A 15,568-nucleotide genomic window follows, 5' to 3' on the forward strand; every position below is an offset into this window, starting at 1 on the left:
TTATCTGATTGTAACAAAATATCCCAGCGGCGTATACTAGTAGTTGTTTTTCTGATGCCTGGATGGTATAGTGACTGATCCAATTTGATCATATTTCTGTTTTTTTTACCTCGATATTTCATTATGTCATGTGAAAATATGATGTCTACATACACGTAGCAAGCCATTTGTTTCACGTAAGTCCGAAAGATTGCAAAGTTTTATGTTTAGATAGTCATAGCAAACGTCATACGTAAATTGTGGTAACTGCGCCCCTAAACTAATAACAACGACTTTGCCATTGGTAGAGAAATCTGAAAATTTTCTTACGTAAAAAAACTGATTATATCCATTTACCCAAGCACACAGCAAACGCCTATGTGTATTTCTTATGTAACAACGAAGTTCCGTTGGTATCCTCAAAACAGTTTCGGCCCATAAGTGTTCTCAGGCTGCGTGCGACACGGAGATTACATCTTCCCTGCTGTATCTCGCGTTTGATGGTATAAACCTACATGTGTTATTTGTCATCATTGACTTGATGGTCAGTTAATGAATTTATAACGGGTATAAATAGTGGTAACACCACTAAAATTACTCGACATAGGTTCCCATTTGGCATTTCTCCTGTCTGGAGACAATACTCAACGTTATAAATTAAGGTATGTAGTGGCAAATGTATTGCATGTTATGTGATATGTGCACGTAAGTGATGCAAGAGGGTTTATCAGCTGAGTTACAAAAACAAACATCGATCAAAGGATTAACCATAACACACTGATCGATTAATTACTTCCACAGCGGGTTTGTCAAAAAGGCAGTGTTTACGAGTGTAGATTTACTGATCTATACTGAATACACCCTGTTGTAAAGTACGAGTGTAAAAACAACATCCTTCCTACAAAGAATTAACCGCCAATGCCTTTATTGATTGACTGATTGTTGCTCATTATTGTCTAACTAATGGTGGACATCATACAGTTAGTTGCCAGGTGTGCTGTCCTGGCTGATCAGTGAGTTCATGTATATATCAGTATGAAAAATTCTCAAACGATGTGTCACTTTTTCGCATATTAGACTGTTGAAAGACAAAAGACACAGAGCAGAATTATTTACCAGCTGCAGACGAATGGGATATCGTGCTTATATGTGGATATTGATGAATACATTCCTGAATACCAAGGTAGTAGTCTGACATTGTTACTATAGCATTAGTCTGTCTTACATTTAATATTTGCATTTTGTTTTAATGTATTTCTTGTAGCATTAAGCTGAATCTGCATTACAGAAAACATGCACTAGGTCGCGAATAGGGTGTGTATGAAATATGATTCACGCTGGTAATCTGTACAATGTTTAGATATTAAATCATGTTAGATATTCAATGTAAGTATTAGCAGACCGTGTGGGTTTTTTTAATCACCTTTCAAAATGCATACAAATGAGACAAGGAACTAATTAGGTTTATAAGACAAAATGTAAAGACGTACACTGACTTCGTTATTTTTCAGTCCTAACGTTTGGGTTTTTTTTATACCACTGGCAGATGAGTAAACTTCAAGGTGTTTCATTTGTTTTCATGGTAACGAAGTAAAATGACTTTATTGAAATTTACTTTAAAATGATCTTTATTGATCAGTCTACACATAAACTATCAATTGCGCATATGGGTGCAGCAGAGATCACGAACCAAACACGAATTCTAGGATATCATCCGGGTACTCACTGGAGAAAAACAATAACAAAAGAAACAACCAGTCCATGGAAATTGCTCCGCATCAGTGCCCCTTTAACTGTCGGGTGTTTCCGTAACAAGTGCAAATCCGTGGTCGTTTTTCACGTTTTTATTGCGATTTTACAAACTTTTTGAGAAAGTTTGATACGGAATGTGATCTTTAGAATGCGTTTTTCCATATATCAAAAATAGTTTTATGTTAGTATTCTCCTTTAAAACAAGTGTAACGATGGCAGGTTTAGACAAACCCATAAACGAGATAATCTAACCTCGGAAATAGAAATGAATACTACAGCAACCCTCATATTATATCACGGAGGGGCACCCCTCTGTTTGCTTGAAATTTCGTTCGCGGGAGAGAATTGTGCACTGTTGTGGTCGATCTATGGTAATTAAATGTCGAAATGAGTAGTTTTAATGACGGGGTTTCAATTATATCAATGTCAAAAAGTGCTTTATGCATTTGTACCCACCTACCTTGTATGTGATCTTTAAAGTAGCTCTTCATAAAGTGAACCTATTTGGTCATTCCAACTTTGAACTTATATGTGGCGATTGAACGCGTTAAAGAACGAATAAACTCACAGTTTTTTGCACTCTTTTAAGCATTACATATGAAAGACTTGTGGTTAGCCTTAAGCGGAACACCATTCTTTTTCGGGATTTCATGTATAACGATGTCAATAAATGATTTATGTGTTTGTACCCCCTAGAGAATATGTGATCTTTAACCACTGGGCTACCTCAAGACAGGCGCTCATTCGGTGCACCTATCAAGCACAAACACTGTGCTGAGAGATTACAAAGGGCGCGAGCCCTGAGATTTCCATTCCCGACCAGGGAAACTAGCAAGGAATGCGGAAATTAACACTGTTAAACGGTGGCCAAGTGACCTAAAGTACGTATCAGCGCTTGAGTATGCAAGGGTTTACGTCACTTCCAACACTTTCAATTTCACAACATGTCAACGCCATGTGCAAGGAAAGCTCAAGGCAATTCATCAAATGTTTGGCGTGGGAAAACAATGCTATTTATCAAACTGAGTGAGTGAGTATGGCTTTACGCCGCTTTGAGCAATATTTCAGCAATATCACAGTGGGAGACACCAGAATAGGCTTCACACAATGTACTTATGTTGGCAACTGAATCCGGCTGACAATATTGGCTGCATACACTGTATATATACACTTGATGTAGCAGAGAATGAATATGGTTTTAGTTGCTTTTAGCAATATCCCGGCTGGGGACACCAGAAATGGGCATCATATATTACATCCATGAATGAACGCTTTAAACACTGGATTGGTCCATGTTCTACTTAAAAAAACACCCCGAATCAAGTGTAAAACCAGATTCAGGTTTCAGGAACACAGCTGCCTAAGGAAAATAGTTCGATTACATACGAAAATAGACATAATTTATTGCACCGAAGAATGTAGTCACGCGATACATCACGTGATCAAGATCCACACTTTTCCCTCTATCAATGCAAAATGCTTCTTCATGCACGTCCATATTTGACAGTTCAAATTCTTGCAACACTAATCAGCCATGTCCTGTGACAAGGTCCATTCACTAGGGGTCACTTTCTGTCTCATGGGTGCCCTTCACTCCCTGAACACACTCCAACTACTTGAATCCTTTGCTCTTATCTCTCCTTCGACTAACAGGAACGTGTGCATCTCTGATGTCATAATCCACAAACATCACAATAACGTCAAATCCAGTTCCACGCTGATGTCATGACTTTGCACATTATAGCCACTGCGCGCACACTGAGCGTTGAATGACGCCAAAAAGAACGTCAGTGTGACGTCAAAGCTGACTTTTGTCCGAGCACTTTTCTGGTCAGTTCTTCGAAGGCCTGAAATTACAGTAAAGCGTCCATTTAAAAAGCGCGCGTCACGTTCATGATTACCAAAGACAAACACTATCTGGTGCATGCTGTATTTACACTTCTCTAAATAAATGTGTATGGATTAAGTGAGTTTGATTCATAGTGAATATTAATTAATGGCGACTTGATCAAACACTCTTAACGCTGGGACTGTTTGAAGGCTAGGTTAAGGTATAGGCGCTACGGCAGGGTGGTGATACGACTGTGGTAAGACCGTCTAAGGAATGGGGGATTTGGACCATTGTTGTTAGTCTATGTTAAGGATTCCATGTTTAGGTACATGAGTTACTACCTCCTTAGCGCTACAACTTGTGTAGGTCGATGTTGAGTTTTACGAAGACCTGGGCGCAAAGATCGTAAACATTACATATTTCAAGAATGTCAGAACTTCATTACACGCCTCTTCTGACCTGATATAATTACCGAGGACATGAATGTCCCTACTACTACCTATTCCTCACCGAGAACATAATTGGAATCATATATGCAGAATGAGTCCACTTACATCAATCTCCGCCATGATGCTAGGGTTGACTTCTCGTCGTGGGGATCCGGGTTCGCCATCAAACGATGACGACGACAAAGTCGGCCCCGCACTGTTGGACCGGGTCATCATCTCAGATCGTGCAGCAGACAACCCTCTGTCCCGGGGGGAGAGGCGGGTCACTGGGGGTGAGGCTGGGAAGCTTGTCACTCTCGGGTAGGATGGAGAGCGCGGGGAACGAGGCGAGTACGACGACGCTGGGGTGGAGCGCCCGGATAGAGGACTCTCCGGATCCTGGTGTGATACATCGCTTGATGACGCCATGGAAGTCAACTCAGCAGAAGAAGAAAAACTGATGGACGAAATAATGTCTGCTGTATGAGTTGTCAAGTCTATCATTTCTTGGCTCTGGTTCCCTGGACTGAGCTCTGGGTCATCAGGATTGTAGTCGTCAATATGTAGACTCTGGCTTTTACGGGCGTTCTTCCTCCATCCAGCTTTAGCGAAGGTCCTGTGTGCAAGTCTCTGAACGCTGGCTTTCAGACTGTTGCTCCTTTGGACGGCCTGGTCGTCGGATTCAAAGGAATCTCCCTTCAGCAGATCGCTCTCAGTCGAGACTTTGTGGAAACCAAGTTTGGACGACTTGACATTATTGTTGGTATGAACGCCCTCTTGGTTGAGGTTGATGTCAATCTCCTTTAACGTTGTCGACAGCTCCTTTAGCTGTTCAACCAACTGAGGATTCTTGTCGTCCTGAGATTTCTTCTTTCCAATCCTAAACAATGATTTTCTCTGCCCGTTTTTGCCCCCGTCCCCAAGCTGCCTCTGGATAGCCTCCATCTGAAGACAGAACAGACAGTGACCTATTTCCAATAAATACAGTTTTAAGATAACATGATCAATAAAACGTTTCGCGTCTATTTCGCGTTTAGCAATATAGCAGTAATATCAAGGTAGGGGACGCCAAAAATGGATTTTATGCATTGTGCCCATGACCGGAATCAAACCCGAGCATTCCAGATGACAACGACATCACCACAAGACGAAACCGCCACTATGTCAAGGCGGTAAGGTTCAGCGTCCTCTCACCTTGATCTGTGTGGAAAGTCGGCGTTGTTTCAGTCTGGTGACAGTGCTAATGTGATCCTCTCCCGTCAACTTCCCAGGCGTCTGCGACGACAACGTTTGGTTAATTACGCCACTCCGACGACAAGGACGGTCGCTCTGAGTGGCCTGGAGACAAACACCAGCATGATATCAACTCTTTATACAAAAATGTGTCCATAATTCCACGAAGGGACAGACACACTACAATGGTTGGATGTTGTTTAACGCTGCACTCAGGATTCTATAAGCTATATAACGGCGGTCTGTAAATAATCGAGTCTGGATCACACAATCCGGTGATCAACAGCACGGCCATCGATCTAGTCAATTGGGACACTACAATAGAATGTGAATCTCATGGGAAGTCAATCAAATATCAGTGCTTGTCACGGTACCAAAATTTTGGAAAGCGGATTATCAGTGAAAGAAACATGAGAACAGGGTCACGATCTACTAAGTGGTGGTATAAGGTTGTCATAGGCTTGTGAACAGTGCTACGAACACTTTGTGGACGGGATCCAGGAAGTATAAACACTGAAAGCTATCTGAATTCTTAAGGTATATATCGTGTACCGTGCGTCTAGCTGCTTGTTTCTTCTCCAGCTCTTCCTTCTGGCGCAGCACTTCAGCCAGCAGCTTCTGTTTCACGCTGGTACGTGTACAGCTGGTGTCGTCCTGACTCACTGAAACATTCACGCACAATTACACCAGTCCTCCACATCATAAGCTTCCTATAACTTCCCTCAATAACTGTCACAGGAAGTTATAGTCCATTTAGATTCAAATAATAACCATGATTGGATAAACATCTCGAAATAGGGATAAGTGTTCAAAACACAAATAAGACACATGGAAAAATTTGCACAAGAAACCATTATGTAATATTTTCACGCTCCAGATATGGGGGTGACAAACGGCTGGTGGAGAAGCACCAGCTCATATTCAGGTGCAACCTAGCAAAGCCAGGTGATATGGCCCCACCTCGTCAGATGTTTTTCCGTCAGCCGTTTGTCACACACGTCCGTCCAACCGAAGGCCTGGGTTCGATTCCCCACATGGGTACAATGTGGGGAGCCCATTTCTGATAGTCACCAGAGCGATATTGCATGAAAATGTAAAACCGTCGCAAAAGCATGCTAACTCGTTCACTCCATCTATATTTACACCAGACTGGGGATCGAACTTAGGAACTTCGGCGAAACGACAGTGACTTTAACCACCGCATCTGTAGATCTTTATATGTGTAATTGACGAAGCCTCAATCGTCCGGAAATAATAGGTGACGACTATCTGTAAACAAACCGTAGTTTTCATGTTCACTGTCTTCGCTACTTTCATCTTGCGGAAGTTGCGCAGCTTTCTGCAGCCCATCTGACCATTCCTCCATCTCGTCACGTGATTCAAAAGACAGGTAAAGAGGAATGTAATTCTGCAAGACAAATAAAACTGACCATCGACATAACATATCATATATACTGGAATCTGTTGAAATAGAATTGTGACTAATTCCTATTTGTCAATACCATGTTAATTGTCCCGAATAAATTTTAAAATATAAAATATGTTTAATTAAGATGGACCCCCATTTTAACTGGATATAGAATTCGGTTCCAAACATACCTGAAAATGTGTTTCATAAAACCTGAACAAATTCAGTTCAATAAATGTAAATATATGTAACGCACAACACACTTCCAAAACAACTAAAAACTGAAAAATTAATGTAAAATTCCACTGTCCTTTACCTCTTGTGATAAATGTATGACGAATCTCTTCCCTCGGAACTGGTCAATGAGTGATGTTACTTGGTAACCATGGAGATAGCTGATGTCCACTGTTACCTGGTCCTCTGGGGTTAGATAGCAGTACAGGTAAGCATCTTTGACAATGTACCAGTACCTGAAAATAGATCAAAGACGACGCTGGTAAGCTGTAATCCACAGGCGGAAAAGACTCTTAGGCTCTGCGTCAGAACAGAACAGATTCAGTGGTGAGTGAGTGGACTGGCCTTAACGCCAATATTTCATCTTGATATGGTTAGGATGTCCGAGGTGAAGCAGGTGTTGAGCCTATCTCTTCGGTGAGTGAGGAGTTTTCGGTGTGATGTGCGAACGCTTTAACCACCAGGCTACACAACGGCGTACCTCTTCGGTGAAGTCCATAAGCATGGACATGGCTAGAAACATACTAATGACGAACCTGGATACGGATCATAAGATTCTGGTGCACCAAAGGGACACAACTCTTCACAACGAATGGGACTGAATTCAAAACGACTTCACATCCCGCGCCCACTTGTCTCAGAAGACAGCGTCACCAATACCCAAGTGCACATTAGGCCGAAACTCGATCACGAGAACTGACAAGAAACACGAATGTTGTCATGTGATCTAAACACCTCACAAAACCGTGAAAACACATCAACACTAAGTATTGTCGTAGTATATCCTGTGTATATTGTAAAAACAAACTGCCAGTAAAATCGAATTCGGCAGATGCCCAGTAATACGGTATGTTTCGCTTCTAAGTGAATTCCTTTCCTAATGGGATCACATTCGTGACGACTCACATGTTAGGACTTTTGTTTCTCGTAGATCTCATGTGAATATCTCACACAATCTAGGCTGCTATATAGCTTCATGAACAAAATTCGTCTCTCCGTGACCCGTGAAGGTCCGGGCTAAAATATTGACCTTGAGTAACTCATGCTTGTCGCAAGAGGCGACTAACGGGAGGTCAGACTCGCTGACTTGGTTGACACATGTCATCGGTTCCCAGTTGCACAGATTGATGCTCATGCTGTTGATCACTGGATTGCCTTGCCCAAACTCGATAATTTACAGATCGCCGCCACATATTGTTGGATGCCGCGTCAAAATATACCCACTCACTCACTTGTTCTCCGTATGCTTCACACTTAAGACATGCTGATAATTGTTGGATAATGCTTAGCGAATTTTTCTTTCAGTTTCTTGTTAACCAACGTTTGTTTCCGTATCATAAGTTCGTGAGTGAGAGATTTAACGCTACTCTGAATTGAATAGAATAGGTCCCAAAAACATTATCAGTCAGTTGACTGTCTAGTCCATATAGTATCAAATATAGTTGCAATATTCCTGACTGTATTATACAACGCCCACATGCACATGAACATGCACATGCACATGCACATGCACAAGCACACACTCACATACACGCACACGCGAGGTGAATCAGTTCGGAGACATTCAAAACTAACTATACATGTTGAAACTACCATGACCGATATATACACAACATACATACTCAGGCAGAAATCGTGTTCACTATCAGGATGTCACATGAATATCACAATACGACGACAACGTATTTTACTTTGAGGAACTGAACAAAACAACTTTAACATTTCTTCCATCAACCAAAATATCAACAAAACCATAATAAACAATGAGGACATTTTTTATGAATATACAACATCTTTATTCTGTATGGGACGTTTCGTCACAGATCCTAATGTCGTTCTGAAACACGTTTTACGACATTAGGATCTATGTCGAAACGTCGCCTACTCAGAATAGAGAAGTTTCATATGAATAAAATGTTTTTTCATCTGCCAATCAAAGAAGAAAGAACAAAATACCCCAAATGGAGGTATAACGGGAAATTATATGCCATGTCGAATATACACAAACATAATATATTCCAAAATAAACTTCATGAACACATCTCTGACATCTTGTACAAAATAAGTAAAAATAATGAATATTAATTCTTCTCACAATATCGACCTGATTCCAAAGGTGACCGATAACGTGTTTCGTCTAGCCGAGGACTAACAGTTAAACAAGGCTGTCTGGATTGGTTTCCTATCACGCACCTGTCCCAGTCTCTCCAACAACTGTGTAATAAACCATGAAATGGCCTCACACACTATAGCCATGTCTTGTTTAGACGTAGATCAGGTGGGACTTACACGGGCCCGAAATGTCGTATATTACAAGCTGTTACACTAAACGAGTCTGAACTAATGCTAATATACGTTATTGCTCACACAAACAGGCGTGAAGTGGGGAAGGGGGGAAGGGGGGAAGGAGGTGTGTGTGTGTGTGGTGTGAGTGTGTGTGTGTGGGGGGGGGGGGGACAATGTCTGTGTCAGCGTTGCATGCAGAGAGAAAAAATGCTATTTTTACTTGTTTGGGTATAGGGTTTCAACGTCTTTTCACCACCAGTTATCAACAGCTGTGTGATTGTCAGAGAGTGAGTGAGTGAGAGGGCGTTACGGCGTTTTGACTAGTATTTCCGTCACATCACATGGCTGTTTCATGTGGGAAGGTAACCCGTAGTGATACAGGTCACAGCCGTTTACCATTTTAATGAAAACCAGAATCCGGATTTACTGCTTACATAACAAAAAATGGGGATTCAAACCCACTGTCGTGGGACTCATGGTTGAGTGTGAGGTGTTTAACACCACTTTTAGCAATATTCCACTAATATCACCAGAAATGGGCTTCATACATCTGGGGACTCGAACACCTGTAACCACTGGGCTACCCATACCAAAACATAAGTCTCATTAACCTATTCAAACACTGACCTACTTTTCAGCCGATCCGAATTTTCTCGTGTGAAAGTGTAAATCGACACTTCAAACAATTCTAGTTAAACTGAATTTCAATTCCTTGTTTCATAAGAAAATGATATTTATAAATGAATTGTAATTATAAACTTTAACAACACCGTCTTTCTATACTTTATGTCGAGGTTCAGGCAGCATATCTTAACTATGGAATTGCATACTGTCCCTGTTTGATGAGGTCGTAAAATACGTCACAATGCATCTGGCTCACTGGTTAAACCTGTTAGGTATTTTTTGCGCTTATTCACCGTAGTCCTGTGACGCACAACGAGGTTGACGGAATATCAGTTCCGTCAGAGACCGCCAAACTTTTCTAGCGACAGAGCCTCGTTTTGAGATTTCATTGATTTTTAGGTTTCCGTTTGTCAGAGCTCGCTTTACGACAGAGCACGCCGTACGACGTGTTTGCTATGATTAGAAGGAGTTTAGTGTTGCAATATTCACGTGGATAGACCTATCAAATCATAATGATTAATATTTATGCATCCAGTTAGCTGACATAGTTTAAACATTCTGGACTGGCTATCGCACTAAGTTGCGCAATAGGACGGAACCAAGTGAACAGGAAACGAGACTGTTCTCTAGTCAATGTTTTGACATGTGGGATTCGGACAGGTCTAAGGGGTGCAACGGCTACTTGCGACGTCTTTAACGAATAGACCACTCGCATTACTCGAATTTTTTTACCTGCATTAAGTCACATTAGCACTATATACGTTTTTTGTTCATTAGAAAGTGAATGTAGGAGAAAGTAGACCCACTTATCAGTACCCTGCATTCACTACTGCCTCTACACTGACGATACGCGAGATAGGGACAGGATATTTATTGTTAAAGCCTAATAACAAAGTTCACGTTTTAGTGAATGTGAACAAATCACATCCCCGTCATAAGTAAGTCATGTTTAACAGGCCCAGTCATACAATGGGCATTTGCTGTCCCTTTATCTCGTTCACCAGTGTGGTTATCTATGTGCATAGAGTCAGTGACGCTAGCATTCTATGCCGTTATAGCTTGTTAAGCCTGTTGGGATAGGTAATACACTTTGGCTCTTCCATGGAGTGATCTTACCTCTACAGCTGCCCTAACATCCACATATCAGTTGGTTTTGTTGCTGTTTCTTAAAAACGCTGACCTCAGCAACATTCCAACCATATGGCGGCATCACTACGATAACAACATTAAAATCAATGTCGAAATGTCGCCTACAGAGAACAAAGAAGCTGTATATCCATAAAAATAGCCATCATTCTTCATATGGCGGCTGTCTGTAAATATTCGATACTGGACCAGGCAATCCAGCGATCAACAGCATCGACCTACGCAATAAGCATATAATGACAAGTGTCAACAAAGTCAGTGAGTCTGACAACCCGATCCCATAAGTCGCTTCGTACAACAAGCATGGGTTACTGAAGACCAATTCTAACCTGGAGCTTCACAGATCAGCCAACACAAAGTGAAGTATGAACTGTGAAAAACCGATTTGGACTTAACACCTTGACGAACATTTAAGATGCATTGCAGTGTTTTATGTTGCAGGGGGGCTGTGCAGTTAAAGCGTTCGCTCGTCACGCCGAAGACTCGGGTTCGATTCCGCACATAGGTACAAAGTGTCTAATCGAAGTCTAACAGCCACTCCACGTCTTCCCTGTCACGCAGTGTATATGAGATAATAACTTTAGCAATACATTTGTAAAGCGCCTAATGTCCACCCTGCAGATACTCAGTGGCAAATGTACGGAAGTGAAAAAGTATGCACAGAATTCTTCAAGAGCAGTTTCCAGTGCTGCCATTGGCGCCATGGCAGATAACTCTGACACTAATGATTTTTAATTTTAATTTAATGAATCCATGACACCCATAAAACAGATCTGTCTGCCTCATGATGCAAACGTTCGCTCGTCACCCAAAAAAATCTGGTTCAATTCCCCACATGGGTTCACTGTGTGAACCGTTGCTGGAATGTTGCTAAAAGCATTGCCAAACTCACTTAACTGCCTGCGTGAGTGAATGAGTGTAGTTCCACGGAGCTTTTAGCAATACATTGTGTTAAGCACTGTAAACCTCACTTGACTGCCTCAGACAAAACAAACACCAATTCAATTATAAACTGAAATCCCAAATATGACATATGTAACATCATCCAGAGATAAATACACTTCCCCCACGACACGTAATGTACTACGTCAACGACCATGACCTCAATAACAGCTATCACAACGTTGTCCTGGGATTCGTCCTGTCTCAGGTAATCAGCAACAACAAAGTACTTCTTTTCCTAGGTGGAAGTTGAGTAAGTCTGTATCTATAAAACTGGTATTTGCTTTACGTCAGTAACAAATCTGCTACACCAACAGAAGGAGAACGAGGCACGATGACGTCACGGAAGTCCAAGTATGAGACTTGATTTTGTTGCGCCGACTGGGTGCTGTGATAAAGCATCCTTTGATGTCAGCAGCTATATACTCCTACATGGGTTTACAACATCCAAGTCCTCAATCAAGCCTTCAAAATGTTTATGGTGGACACGTGGTAGTTTATGGACGACAGGTGAGAAACTGGTTCCCTTCTGTATTTAATTTTTGTTTCTTTATTGTTTGACGCTGCACACTACAATTGTCCAGGTACATGGGAGTGGTCTATAAATAACTGATTCTGGATCAGACAACCCAGTGATCAACAGCATGAGCATCGATCGACGCAGTCGGGATACTATGTCAGCAAGCCTGATCACCAGATCCAATTAGTACTTTTCTTACAACAAGCATGGGTTGCTGAAAGCCAATCCTAGCCCAGACAACGTCCAGTTTAGACTTATGTAAAGTGTTCCCGAGTTTAAGCTGAACAACTAACCTGCCGTTGTGCGAGTGTTTGACCGGCACCAACGTTGGACCAGGATACGCTGTTTTTTTTCGGGAACAGGTGGTGTCACCCCCGTGTTAATAACGATTCATACACACATGCTGATAATAAAATCAGACCTTTAACGCAACGTTGTACAATGATTCATTTTAGTATTTACGACTTGTTAAAGAACTGATGACTGATTTCAAGTCTCTCACCACTTTGGTAAGTCCAAGCAAAGGTTTCTGTCCGCCTAAGGGCCGCAACTCTGTACTGTGGTACAAGCTGGATGCATAAAATACCCCTTATAGAATAGGATGCTACCGTAGACTTCAGTTCTTATTTGGGCAGTGGGGCGGCCTAGTGGTCAAAGCCTTCGCTCGTTCGCCCGAAGACTCGGGCTTGATTCCCTATATGGGTACATAAAAATGTGTGAAACCCATTTGATGTGGCCCGCGCCGTGATATTGCTGGGATATTTCTAAAAGCGGCATGACACCATACTCACTCAGGCAATTCTAATTCTACTGCAAGGTACGGGATGTGTTCCTCAAATGCCCACACAACCAAAACGTGAGATTGTACATTCTAATTTTAAATAAACTGCATAATTTATATCTAATTTTTGTCCTCAACTCATTGCCGCTTTCAATTACAGAGCACTCAACCTTAACAAGATTCCCATGAAGTCGGAAACAGAGAATGGCTTCCATGGTTTCTTAATACGAGGCCAAAATGACTTGCAATTAGAGTGAGTAAGCTTAGTAATATTCCAGCTATATGGCGGTGGTCTGCAAACAATCGAATCTGGACCAGGTAATCCAGTGATCAACAGCATGAGCATCGATCTGCCCAAATAGGAACCGATGGCACGTGTCAACCAAGTCAGCAAACCTGACCACCCGATTCCGTTGGTCGCCTCTTACGACATGCGTAATTGGCTTTTGTGGTGAACATGGGTAGCTGAAGACCTATTCTAGTAGGGACCCTTACGGATCACTTGGAATTAGATGTACAATAGCAAAATGTTTAAATAGTTCCTCTTTATCTTTTAACCAAGTCAAAAGAAGTGCGTGGTACACTACTATAATGATGGCGGTACAAGAAACACATACATTACCCACCGATGATAGACATCCGCTCTCAGTGCTGCCCCTCGATTGATTTGGCATGTTTATTGATAAATGCCGTACCTGCTGAACCATGGTGAGAAGAACCAAATGTTCCCAGCTAACCAACTGACTAAATGCCACTATCCAATACTCCTTGATCTGACTCTCCTGTTGGGGAACGTGAGGGAAGCTACCTGGTGCTTTCTCATCAACAGATAACTTAATTAACAATTCTATGGCGTTTTAAATTTTGATATTTTCCTTGAAGAAGCTATTAATGTCCCATTTAGGCGATTCACACCTGTGCACTATCTACAGAAAGTTAAAATGTGCAAGAGGTTTTGGCACTTTGAAAAATATCTTTTGAAGTTTCACACTCCCAATTTTGACGATATAACCTGGTGTCATCGATTTATGTAAGGGGCATGGACATGAGTTCGATTTTCACTGATGTCTTCAACTTTTCCTAAAATCCACTCATTTTTATCTCGGTTATGACATTCACGATAATAGAGACTTGTTATTTCGGACGCAGATCTAACAACACATTAACGTACGAACACACCAACGTATCACCCTAACCACCTGTCAACACATCAACGTACTGAACCAACAACACATCACGTATTAACTACCCACACCAACGTATCACCCTAACAATGCATTGTGTGCCTACCCATCAACACACCAACGTATCACCATACCAACGAATAAACTTATCACCCTATTAACCCACCAACGCTTCAACCTAAGAACCCATAAACGTCCACCCTAACAACACACCAATGTACTACACCAACTACTCACCAGCGCTGCAACCTAACAACGTTTTAACACATCGCCGCCAAAACGCAAGAACACATCACCTTAACAACGTTTTAACATTAATGCATGTCATTCAAACATCCACAGTGAGAATACCTAACACCGAATTTGCTTTTGTCTTCAAGAATTCCCTTTATTCAGAACTGAATACAGTCTAGAAAAAAAATTTGCTGTTATATTTCATATTTAAATTCCGATGAATATCTGGAAGATATTTAATAATACTTGCTGATATCTATCATCATGACTGGTTTTGACTAACATGATTCACTTGCCTATTCTCATCACCAAGACTGGTTCTGATTAAAATGCAGGTCTTGCCTGGTATGATCTGGCCTATTTTTTATGGAAGTGAGGGCAGCTATAGAGTCATTTGCTTGTTAGTAGAATGCTAACGATATCTACGAACATAGACTTCAAAAGTTTCTAAAGTAAGAAATAACAGTTTAAATGATACTTTTTTAAGTAAACAAAAAAAGAGACTGAGGTCCGTGTACTGTCCGTTTATCTAGGCTTGCCTCTTCAAAGGATAGAGTTATACATACATGGACTCAGCCTTCATTAGAGCGAGTGAGTGAAGTTAGTTTACGCCGCATTCAGCAATATTCCAGCTATATGACTGCGGCCTGTAAATAATCGAGTCTGGGCCAGACAATCCAGTGATCAACCGCATGAACATCGACTTGCGCAACTGGGAACCGGTGACGTGTCAATCAAGCCAGCGAGCCTGACCACCCAATCACGTAAGTCTCCTCTTACGACACATAGAGATAGATAGGTGTTCTTTAATTCCTCCAGTTGAATGAAGATTACAATGCTCAGTTATGATATATTTTATGTTAAATTATTAAGATGGATTAGTGATTTTGTCATATATTAGCATTAGTGCATGTTCATATACATACAAGTGTTTTAACAAGTATAGCCATTTCCTTATAAAGCGACTTACAATAATTATTACGTTT

The 15,568-nt window shown here is 41.3% G+C and overlaps 1 protein-coding gene across 1 annotated transcript in view; it reads right to left on the reverse strand.

Moving 5' to 3' along the window:
* Nucleotides 1-3,114: 3,114 nt before the first annotated feature.
* The window catches only part of LOC137267969 (uncharacterized), a 90,806-nt gene continuing 78,352 nt past the window's right edge, over nucleotides 3,115-15,568 (reverse strand). Inside the window, exons 5-10 of the mRNA XM_067802428.1 lie at nucleotides 6,948-7,101; nucleotides 6,505-6,631; nucleotides 5,776-5,885; nucleotides 5,185-5,328; nucleotides 4,117-4,935; nucleotides 3,115-3,578 (exon numbers count right to left, since the gene is read on the reverse strand). Coding sequence (XP_067658529.1) covers nucleotides 3,519-3,578; nucleotides 4,117-4,935; nucleotides 5,185-5,328; nucleotides 5,776-5,885; nucleotides 6,505-6,631; nucleotides 6,948-7,101 — 1,414 coding nt within the window. The 3' untranslated portion in view covers nucleotides 3,115-3,518. The remainder of the gene's footprint in view (nucleotides 3,579-4,116; nucleotides 4,936-5,184; nucleotides 5,329-5,775; nucleotides 5,886-6,504; nucleotides 6,632-6,947; nucleotides 7,102-15,568) is intronic.

This window comes from Haliotis asinina, chromosome 16 (genome assembly GCF_037392515.1).
Source record: "Haliotis asinina isolate JCU_RB_2024 chromosome 16, JCU_Hal_asi_v2, whole genome shotgun sequence".
In the NCBI taxonomy this organism is placed as follows: Eukaryota; Metazoa; Mollusca; class Gastropoda; order Lepetellida; family Haliotidae; genus Haliotis; species Haliotis asinina.